This window comes from Sus scrofa, chromosome 7, assembly GCF_000003025.6.
Source record: "Sus scrofa isolate TJ Tabasco breed Duroc chromosome 7, Sscrofa11.1, whole genome shotgun sequence".
In the NCBI taxonomy this organism is placed as follows: domain Eukaryota; kingdom Metazoa; phylum Chordata; class Mammalia; order Artiodactyla; family Suidae; genus Sus; species Sus scrofa.
In genome coordinates, this window is record NC_010449.5 from 2,958,895 (window position 1) to 2,970,236 (window position 11,342).

At 55.0% G+C, this 11,342-nt stretch overlaps 1 protein-coding gene across 3 annotated transcripts in view; it reads left to right on the plus strand.

The window, feature by feature from the left end:
- CDYL (chromodomain Y like) overlaps positions 1-8,643 on the plus strand; it is a 121,635-nt gene extending 112,992 nt beyond the window's left edge. For all 3 annotated transcript variants that reach the window (XM_021100128.1, XM_021100129.1, XM_021100130.1), the window contains exons 5-7: positions 4,784-4,994; positions 6,244-6,387; positions 7,006-8,643. In XM_021100128.1, coding sequence (XP_020955787.1) covers positions 4,784-4,994; positions 6,244-6,387; positions 7,006-7,164 — 514 coding nt within the window. In that variant the 3' untranslated portion in view covers positions 7,165-8,643. The remainder of the gene's footprint in view (positions 1-4,783; positions 4,995-6,243; positions 6,388-7,005) is intronic.

Consider the following 11,342-nt stretch of genomic DNA (forward strand, 5'->3'; position numbering starts at 1 on the left):
TGTGGCCTCCTCTTTTTCTTCGGGAGTAGGGTGTCTAATTTTTTAAGGTTTCTGGTCCTTTTGGGTGGAGATTGCTCAGCCTTTAGTTGTTTTTAGGAGAGAAGTTGAGCTTCAGTCTTTCTATTCCGCCATCCTAATCCTCTCTCCGTCCTTTGTTTAATTTTTATGAATCTTTTATTGACGTGAAGTTGATTTACAGTGTTTTGTTCCAGATGAACAGCGAAGTGATTCAATTAGATGCGTGTGCATTCTTTTCCAGATTCGTTTTCCGTGTTGGTTAGGACGGACTATTGCGTAGAGTTCCCTGTGCTGCACAGCAGGCAAACATGACCATTTTTTAGGTAACATGTGGCGGGTTTTTTGTGTTTTTCAAAAATAGTTGGAAATTCTATAATCTGATGCTACGAAGTAGGATTTCTGGCCTCCTGCATAAGTACCTTCAGGCTCACAGCGTAGACTAGGTGGGACCATCTCGTTACGGGACCTCGAATGAAACTGCCTGATGGACGCACGTAATTCCTGGACGCATCGTCATCACTCAGCACAGACGGTAGATGTTCCTGATTTTCAGTCCATCCCGTCCTTCCGGGGACGCCCTGGAGGACTTTAATTTCCATTTGTTAAATACAGCCGCTTATGCGTCGGTGACGGTGGCGACTAGGTGTGTTTCCCCTACGATCACTCTCAAGGCCCCGTGACAGTGGGGTCTGAGCTCTGCGGAGCAGGAAACGGTCTGTCAGCCTCAGTTCTGGCTCAGCCCCCGTGCTCGGCTCCCCACTGCCTGGAGCCTGGTTCACCCGCTCCCCTGGGGTGCAGCTGCCCTGGGCAGTGGTGAAGGCTTGTCTTGGGATTAGGAAGAGCAAAGGAAAGACAGATCAAGAGAGATTCATTGGTTGAACTAACAAGGTGACTTTAAACGTTTAGTTTCTTCACCCACCCACTTTCTGAAATTCCAAAGGCCTTACTCCCCACAAAAAGCTGAATTGGGGAGTTCTCATTGTGGCTCAGCAGAAACGAATCTAACTAGTAACCATGAGGTTGTGGGTTCGATCCCTGGCCTCTCTCAGTGGGTTAAGGATCCGGTGTTGCCGTGAGCTGTGGTGTAGGTCACAGACGGGGCTCAGATCTGGGGTAGCTGTGGTGTAGGCCAGTGGCTACAGCTCCGATTCCACCCCTAGCCTGGGAACCTCCATATGCTGTGGGTACGGCCCTAAAAGGCCAAAAAAAAAAAGATTTGGTATTCTAGGAAAAGCCAGGTTCTGCTGTAGGAAAATCTACTTGGTTCTTCTTTAAATGACTATGTTTTTGTTGATGTGAATTTTTTTTTTTTTTTTTTTGTCTTTTGTCTTTTGTTGTTGTTGTTGTTGTTGTTGCTATTTCTTGGGCCGCTCCCGCAGCATATGGAGGTTCCCAGGCTAGGGGTTGAATCGGAGCTGTAGCCACCAGCCTACACCAGAGCCACAGCAACGCGGGATCCGAGCCGCATCCGCAACCTACACCACAGCTCACGGCAACGCCAGATCATTAACCCACTGAGCAAGGGCAGGGACCGAACCTGCAACCTCATGGTTCCTAGTCGGATTTGTTAACCACTGCACCACGACGGGAACTCCACGTGAATTTTTTTTTAATTAAAGTATAGTTGATTTACGTGCCAATTTCTGCTGTACAGCAAAGTGATTCAGCCATGTATACACACACGCACAATTTCTTTATATTTTCCATCGCGGGGTGTCCCAGGAGACCGGATCCGGTCCCGGTGCAGTCCAGCAGGACCTCGTTTATCAGTGTGAATTTTTCTCGGGGCGCTCCCGCGAGATCCCCCAAAGTCAGTCTCACCAAACTGACTTAGCCTTTACAACGGCTCTTTTGCATTGAAATTCACGTTTACGCGTGTTAGCTTGCTTGACAGACGTTCAGCGATTACTGTGTGTATTTTTTATTTCTGCAGTGTCTAGAATTCCTTAAAACTTGGGCAAAGCATGTCATCGCAGTGAGTTTCCAAAGGGAAGGTGGGAGATGGGAAGCTCGGGTTCGAACACAGATTCTTCAGTGTCTGTGCGGCCAACCCCATGGCCGGGATTGTTGGTAACCAGGTTGCAGGTTCTCTGTAATAGAATCAGTCCGCACATGAGCGGTAAAAACAAAATCATTAGGAATCGGTTTGCAGCACCCGGCTTTTGAAGCCTGGGGGTGGGGGTGGGGGGGAGCAGCAGCTGCCGCCCTGTGTGTGGAGAAGCAGGAGCAGTGACGTGGGGAGGGGGCCCTGGAGCCCGCGCCCGCCCCCCTCCACTCCAGCCCTTCCAGGAAGGGACGGCTTGGCTGAGAAGGGGCCAGGAATTGGCCCGCTGCTCTTAAACTTGCTGCCTCCCCACCCCCAGCAGCCCCCAACTGCTGGTCTTAGGTGACTCTCTCACCTTTTGGTGAGGTCTCTAGGGTGGTAAATGTTCTTCAAACGAGTGGAGAGAATTCTGACTTTATTTAATTATAAGTCTTTTTAAACTAATTTTATGGCACATAGAATCTTTTCCTCCCCAACACAGCCTTTCACGCAGTTCACAGCAAATTCCAAGGACACTGTTGCTTTAGGCACTGTGAACGGTCCTACAGTCTCAGTCTGAGAAAACGCTTGCTTGATGCCCCCAGAGGCAGCAGGTGGACTCTCTGCTCCTTAGAGCCTGAAGGGTCCCAGCCCGAAGGCAGCGCCACCTCCCTCCCCTGAGCCAGGGCCGAGCCTTCAAGGCTCAGGGAGGTTTCCACCAGCTAGGAAAGGCGAGGGGTGCGTTTTTGTTTTTAAACACAAGAGGAGTTTCTAGCTGTGGACCATGCACGGCTCGGTTGCATCCTCAGGGGGAGGTGGGGCTGCGGAGCTCAGAGGCGGGAGCTGGGTAATTCCTAGCCGCCCAGAAACAGCCCGGGCCGTGGACTGTTTCCCTTCCAAGCAAAAATGACAACAAAGTCGTCTTCTTGGAGGGAGACGATTCCGTTCCATCTTCTCCAGCCTGTTGAAATGCAGGCTTTGGTTGTCACTGCCTGGTGTAGAAGCAGAGTGCTTATTTCATTTACACAAACACACAACATGAGAAGGACCCCTGCCTGCTCCGTGAAGTAAGTTTTTTACCATTTTTGCCACAAAACCCTTTTGTTGTCACACTGTTTCGATGGCCTCTTTCACGTTACTGTGCCCTGATTCCATCCCTGGTTTCCAGATGGCAGCCGGGGGACAGTTTCTGTTTGCCCCCTTGGCAAGAGCAGGTGAAAGTGGAGGTACCGGGGGAGGGCGTCTGCTTTAAACCATGGAGACAGTTCAGCGGCGACCTTCCCTGAGCGTAGAAGGTGCCTTCCCTTCCTCGTCACTGACCCCGGATCCTCAAAAGGTGGCAGAAGCGGAGAAGCCTCGTGTAGATGGCACAGGCCGAGCTCAAGGCCTTCCTGCTGGCGCCTCAGCCTCTCCTTCAGAGGCTTACGTCTCTACCACTGGCTCTTTCATTGGAAGGAGTTAATTCTGGATCCCACCTTCGAGGACCCTGGGGCGGGCTGGGGTGGTGCAGACTGCAGGGCTGCAGGGAACAGTCCCCAGAGTGGGGAGGCTTTGCAGGCCACCCGACTCTGGAGCTCCCTCTCCCCTGTGCACACACACACACACACACACACACCAACTCTGGAACTCCCTCTCCCCTGTGTACACACACACACACACACACCCCTCCAGACCTGCCCGTCCTGCCGTCCAAAACATACATGACCCCTCGCGTCAGTATCTGGGAGGCGGGGAAGCTATCGAAGATGCTGAGCTGTGGTTTTCAGAGGCGACCTGCACAGCTTGCTCAGCTTTTAGACTGCTGAACTCTGGGGCGCGCCCAGAAGGGTTTTTTTCTGGTTCTGAAACTGGGCTCAGGTTTAGAATTTGGAATCTGTACCTCTGATCCAGAACTGAATGCCTTAAAGGACCCTGTATTTATCTGGGGCATTTGTCCTTCTCTTCCTGTTAAATCTTCACGAGGGGCAGCCTCTGGACGTAGCACTGGATTCCAGCGGGGGAGGAGGGTGCACGGCCCCCGTGTGGTCCAGCACCAGCGGGCCCCATGGTGGGGAGCAGCCCAGCTCTGCAGCCCCGCGCTGAGGTGCTGAGTCGGCTCCCAGGGCCGCGTTGGGCAGGCAGGGTGAGAAGCCCCGACCCCTGTGCCCGTGCCGCCCCCGCGGTCCTGGGAGACCTGCCCGGCTCTCGCCCAGAGCGTGGTGCACAGCAGCAAGTGCTGGGCACGCGTGTCCAGGCAGGCGATGCCCTGGTGGGATCGCAGACCTTGAGCCAGCCTGGGAGCTTCCTGCATGTGCGCCCCGAGCCACTGCCTCTGGTTCTCTGTAGACTCGAGAAGTAAGCGTGTTACCACGTAATGAGTGAGCTGGCCGAGGTCACAGACCAAGTCCAGACCCAGGCCCCAGGGCTCCTGACCCCAGGCCCCTGTCACTGCCCAGCACCAGCGGTCCCAGGAACCCCATGCAGGTTTCCTCTGGCACAGCTTCTAGATTGGCCGACGGAAGGCCGTGGTTTGCACGTGTCAGAGGAAGCCGTCTTGGTCCTTCTGCAGTGCCAAACCCAGGCCTCGGGTCCTGAGCGACGGTCCCCCGGCCTCAGGGTCTGGGGAGGCCTCGGCGAGGCTTGGCTCACGGTTATGCCCCCTCCGGTTTTACATCCGGCTCTACTGAGTGCCACACAAGTGGGTTCTTCTGTGGCTCAACTCTGCAGTGTGTTGAGTAATCCCCCGTTTGTTTTCCATTTTAGAAACTTCGTGAACACTTTCATTCAGTTCAAGAAGCCCATTATTGTAGCTGTAAACGGCCCGGCCATTGGACTCGGAGCGTCCATACTGCCTCTGTGCGACGTGGTCTGGGCCAACGAAAAGGCCTGGTTTCAAACACCCTACACAACCTTCGGACAGAGTCCAGACGGCTGTTCCACCGTCATGTTCCCCAAGATCATGGGGGGCGCGTCTGTGAGTACCGCCTCCTCTCACACCACCCCGAGCGCTGCCCGCGGACGGCTGGCTCGGCTGCTGCTCTGCGGACGTGCCCGCTGCCGGTCGCCCTCGGGGGAGTTTGCGTCAGGTGCAGGGGGGTTTCAGCTCGTGCTCATGAACTCACGTTCTAATCCACGAGGTCACGGGGGGGCTTCGGGTTTGGTTCACGGGCTGTGTGGCGACGCTGCTTTGCCTCACTCCCGAGAAGGGGCTCCGTCTCTGTGTCATTTGCATCGAGAGCCACCGGGAGAAAAACCCAGTTCGTACCCCAAAAAGTAGAGTTTGCAGTCGAAAGGTCCTTGACCTAATAACCGAAAAGCATGCTTGCAGGGAACAGAGTTGCCGAGTTTCAGGGTGCTTTTCCCACAGAATCGCGGGGTTTTATTGGCCTAGCTCTTTCACCTGCCCTTGGCAAGAGTTTGTGTTGGGGTTGTAGCTTGTGCTTAATAGAAGTTCCCCGTACCGTGTTGTCCCTGAAATGGGGCCAGAGGCAGTGTCACGGGTTGGGGTCTGCAGAAGTGGGGGCTGAGGTGGCCTGTGGCGTGCGGCAGGAGTCCTGGCGCCTGTGGCAGGGAGGGGCCGGGCTGCGAGGCAGCCCCACCAAGCTTCACACCTCGTGGCCTCAAGCACGTGGACTAAAGGGGCAGGTCCTTTGTGTCTGTCATTGCCGAGCATGGGCTTCATTGTCGCCCTACAGCAGGGGCTCCCTGTGACACGGATGCACCCCCCCACCCCCACGCCTCCCCGTGGTCCCCGGTCCTGGGCGGTTTCTTACTTTAACAGCCAGGTGCTAAGGGCCGCCGGCAGCAGAGTCTCCCGCCCTTAGATTAGAACCCTGCGCAGGCTGAGCAGCGCGTCGTGGCCCCTGCTGAGTTGTGGTGCAAATCGCTAAAATCACCGGCGGCGTCAGCCGCGCTGGCACCTCCGGGCCCGGGAGCCTGGTGTGGGTGTTGGATGCGCCAGGGGGAGGGCCGACCCGGGAGCCGGAGGGAGGGACACGCCAGGCCCTGCGCCGCTCCAGCGAGGGGACCCGTTCTCACCTGGGTTCCTTGGTTACGTCGTCAAGGGGCTTGTTCTGCCCCATAAGTAAGCGTTTTGGCTTTAAGAGTCCCTGGCCCGTAGGTTCGCTGCCAGCTGCCCGGCTGACGGCGCCCCCCCGTGCTGGCACGTTCCCGGGCCGGGTCTCCCTTGTCCGCCTCTCACGCCCGCATCCTCTGCCTTTCAGGCCAATGAGATGCTGCTCAGCGGGCGGAAGCTGACGGCGCAGGAGGCCTGCGGCAAAGGCCTGGTCTCGCAGGTGTTCTGGCCCGGGACCTTCACGCAGGAGGTCATGGTCCGCATCAAGGAGCTCGCGTCCTGCAACCCGGTGGTGCGTCGCCCCCGCGCCTGCCTCTCGCGGTGCCACCTAGCCCCGTCAAAACGCCCCCGAACGTCTGCGGGCCGCGGCCCTTGCCACGCTCCTCCCTGTCCCCAGAGCCCTCCGCTGTGGCCACACGCGCCTCCCCGCGGGCGAGCCGGGGTGTGCGGGACCGACGTGCTGGCGGGACTGCCCCAGGCCCGTTCCAGGACCAGAGGTTCTTAGCATTGACCGCGCAGCTCCCGCCTCAGCCACCCCAGACGTGCGTCCCCCTCCCCACTGCCCTGAATTCCGGCTGGAAAATCCCCTCAGCGGCCGTCGCAGGCGCGGACGCCGGCGGCAGGGGCCCCCCCGCAGTGGCGCAGGCCCAAGGCTGGTCTCGATGCTGGGGCGGGACCAGGGTGTGCAGAGCCCAGGTCGCTTTCGAAACCCTTGCGCAGCCCTTAGACATCAAGGGGCGTGCACCGTGAATGGGATGCACTTTCTGGCCCCGGGGGCCTGACTGGTGGGGGGAGGCGTGGGGGCAGCGCCTCGGGTGCCCCCGCTGCCTCTGCACACGTGGGGGCGGCCGGGAGCCCGGCTCGCGGCCCCGGTCCCTGCCCGCTAACCCGCCCCCGTTGTCTGGCGCAGGTGCTGGAGGAGTCCAAGGCGCTGGTGCGCTGCAGCATGAAGCCCGAGCTGGAGCAGGCCAACGAGCGGGAGTGCGAGGTGCTGCGGAAGATCTGGGGCTCGGCCCAGGGCATGGACTCCATGCTCAAGTACCTGCAGCGGAAGATCGACGAGTTCTGAGCCGGCCGCCGGCGCCGCGGGGCTCGCACGGGACGGCGGGGCTCCAGGGGGCCCGCGCCCCCTCCGGGCTGAACCAGGCTCGCTCTGTAGCTCGCGCTTGGAGGCAGGACTTGAGACAGCCCAGCTGTTGATGACCAAGGAGTTTTAAGTACTGTAACTTGACAATAAATAACTACAACGCTCCTTCGGCCAAACGTCCTTATTTTGTACTTAGCAAGGATCCCAAGTATCAAAGTGTCAGGGGGGCTCCGGGCGGCTCCTGGAGGCGCTGACGTTTGTTTTCTTTGGCTAGTACTGTATATGAGGGAAGCGTGTCCTCCTGGTTTGGGTGGCAGAAAAGTCTGGAATAATGTTTGTTTTCCTTACTTTTTCCTTCTAGAAACAGCATCTAAAGAGGTGTTAGCCAGCCTCGCCTCCCCTGCCCCAGACCAAAACCCAGAAAGAGCTGAGGCGTGCCCTTGTCTCCAAGAAGGTACAGAAGCCTCAGAGCTGGAAAACCCTAAATCCAAAGGCAGGCTTCTCTTGGAGAAGTGTTTCTGAGGAGACGCCCACTGCTGAACATAACCCCAGACGAACTAAAACACACTTAGGATTCATGCTGAGACATCAATTGACGGACGCTTCCTTTGTTAAAGTCTGCCCGCTTCTTACCCAGTCACCACGAAGAAACCACTCCCCAGGGAAAGCTTGTTCGGCAGTATTAGTGAATCACTGGATAGCCTGAGTATGATGTCGTAATTTGTAAGTTAATCCTAGTGGGTTTCTAATTCGTTTTTCTGACCCTTTTGTAAAATACTACATAAGTGCTTCTTGTGGCTGGGTGAGAAACTCTACTTTATATGCAGTTTTGGTTTTCTATTTGCAGATACGATTGATGTACTACACCAAAAAAAAAAAAAAAAGTATTTTTATGTTTATAAAATGTAATTTTTAGGTTCACTTAGAATATATTTTATTTAATAAGTTAAAATTCTCTCGGCACACTATTAAATGCAGAAACTCCTCTTTCAGAGAAAGAACTACCTTCTATTCGACGTTTAAGGTTCTTGGTCTCTACTTTCACGTCCACACAACACACCAAGTCCAGGCTACTGTCCAGCAGTGCCCCGTGTCCATCACGTCCCCATTCCTGCCGGGAGTGGGGGCTGATTCCTGATTCCAGACGCCTGGCGTGGGCTAGGCTTCTGAGCTTGCAATCATATTGAATGTATGAAGAGTGAAATAAAATCAAAACCTTATTTTTGTACAGTTTTGAAGTTTATACTTAGAACCGACCACCTCCCGGCCTCGTGGAGAGCTGTACAGTGTGTAAATCTGCCTTTACCTTGGACTGGTTGGTGCAGTATTTTTGCATCTGTGGGACCTACTTTTTCGTTCCGTAGTTTGAACTATATATAAACTGTACAATCTGTAAAGTTTTTATAGAATAAATATTCAGCTGTGAAAACTGGTTAAATAAAACTAATATTTCTTAACACATTTGAAATGTTTCTCTGATAATTCCTCCCTTCTGAGGTTTCTCAGGGGCTGTTTCCTCTCTTTTTGGTGAAATACACTCGGGGGCCTACCACGGTTGAGCAGGGTACGGGAAGTCCACCCCACAGTGTAAGCAGAAGCGGGGGTGGGGGGGCAGCCAGCTAGGGCCACCCCGCTGCCCTCTGGACAGAGCAGGAGCTCAGGGGCCGGGGCCAGGGCCCGGCCCCCTCGGGGCTCCAACCTGCTCATACTTTCCTTGGCTTTGACACTGCTGCCAACGAACGTCACGCGGCAGAAGGAAACTGTTAGAGGAGAACCAGCAGCTACCCGCTAGCAGGACAAGGGGACAGAGCCAGGCGCACAGGCTGTCCGCCGCGTCCGGCGCTGCCCTCAGGAAGCCGGGTCCAGTCGGCCCCTTCCGTGGCCTCTGGGTTCCCCGAGGCCTTTCTGTCCTTCCCGTAACCAGCTTTCGCCAGCCAGGCCCTTCCTGTCCGAGAACGCCCTGGGGGCCTCCAGACGTGCTGGGGGCAGCCCTCCCCTGGAAGGGAGAGACTCCACCCAGGCGAGGCAGACCTCTGAGTGCCTTTAGGCCTCAGAGTAAAGCCCAGAACTGGAACGACGTCCTGAATCTGCCACTGCACACACCTGTTCAGCTTTACACCCGAGGAAACAGATGGGGGCGCTGGAGCCCGGGTAGCCCGTGCTCACACTGCTCTGCCCTGTGCACCTGCCTCCCTCAGCAGCTGCACTTGCCAGCATCAAGTGGAGATGAACACGGGCTTCGGGCGCTCCGAGCGCTGGGCAGGGGGGATGTCAGACCCACCTGGAGGGCTTCAGAACCACCAGCAGCCAGGAAACCAGTTAAACCACCATCTCCGGGCTGAGATGCCAGCATCTGGGGTGTTTGGCTTTTCTGTGCCTGGAGCATCCAGCCTGTCCTGTAGGCTGGGCTTCTGTGACTGGGAGAACTGGGCAGAGAGGGTGGTTGGAGGTTGCTTGGCCGCTCGGGATTTACGACTCTCAAGTGGAAAAAGTCTAAAACCCGGAGTTGATGGTCTGCAAACTATCCTGCGCCTGGAGGAGCTGGGCCCGTCCACCACCCTATCCCAAAACGACCCACCAGCAGTCCAACATGAGCTCTGGGGCCCAGGGTCCCACAGCCAGACCCCGGGACCCGGCTCTGCCGGCTAGTGGGTGGGCAATAGCCCCAAGCCCTGGCTTCACCCACCAGTGGGCAGGCATCAGCCCTAGGCTTTCCTGAACCTCAACTCCACCCACCAGTAAGCCAGCACTGCAGCAGGACCCCTGGGGTTTTGCAGCCAGCCCCCTCAGGACCAGGCCCCAACAACCAGTGGCCAGCATCCTCCCCACAAGGTGGGGCCTACCAACCAACCAGACCGGGGGACCAGGGGCCCTCAGAGCATAGCAGCTCACCCACATCGCTGCCTCGACAAAGGCCCACGCAGCCCACACAGGAGGCACCCCAGCATGCAGCCCTAGTGACGAGATGGGAACACACTCCTGGGACACACACATCTACAAAAGGCCACTTCTCCAAGATCAGGAAAAGTAACCAACCTACCTGGCACAGTGAGTTAGGCAAAAAGAGGCAAGAGAGGAACGTCTGCCAAACAAAGGAGCAAGTTGAAACTCCAGAAGGACTAAATGAAGTAGAGCAAGCTGCCTGAGGAAGAGTTGCGAGTAATGACGGCAAAGGCCATCAAAGGGAGAAGAATGGATGCCCAGAGCAAGAAGTTACAACCCAACAGACGCAGAATGCAATAACCAAAAAGAAAAATACACCAGAAAGAACCGAGTGTGGACTAAATGATAGAGAAACGGATCCGTGAGCTGAAAATGGACACAAAAAACAAGACGGACATACGCTGCCTACAGAAGACTCACTTGAGATCTGAAGACACATGAGAGGATGGAAAAAATTATTCCCCGCAGAAACAAATCAAAAGGAAGCCAGGGTAGCAACACTTAGCAGGCAAAACAGACTTTAAAACAAAGCCTGGGACAAGAGACAAAGAAGGGTATTACAGAACGATCAATCCAAGAAGACATAACAGTTGAAAACGTATGTGCAGCCAACCTATAAGCACTTAAGCATGTAAAGCAAATAACAGGCATGAAGGGAGAAACTGACAGTAACACGGTACTGGGGGGATTTCAACACCCCACTTACATCAATGGACAGATCACCCAGACAGAAAATCACTAAGGCAGTGCTGGCCTTAAAAGGCACATTGGATCGGATAGACTTAATAAATAACAGTCCACCACAAAGCATCCGAATACGCATTCTTTTCAAGTGCACGTGGAACATTCTCCAGCAGAGGTCACGTGCTGGGCCATAAAATAATCCTTGATAAATTTAAGAAAAAGTCATAACAAGAATCTTTCCCACCGCAACACTATGAGACTAGAAATCAAGCATAGACACAACAAACACCTCCAAAGAAACAGAGACGTGATGAAGCATGATAATGTGAGAAAAAAACGATGTATACGTGTTATGTGTGCCTGGGTCACCATGCCGTACAGCAGAAAAGTGACAGAACACTGTAAACCAGCAGTAATGGAAAAAAATTAAAATCATAAAAAAAACCACAAACTTGATGGCTAAACAGTATGTTACTAAACAACCAATGGATCACTGAAGAAACCAAAGAAGAAATTTTAAAAATGCCTGGAGA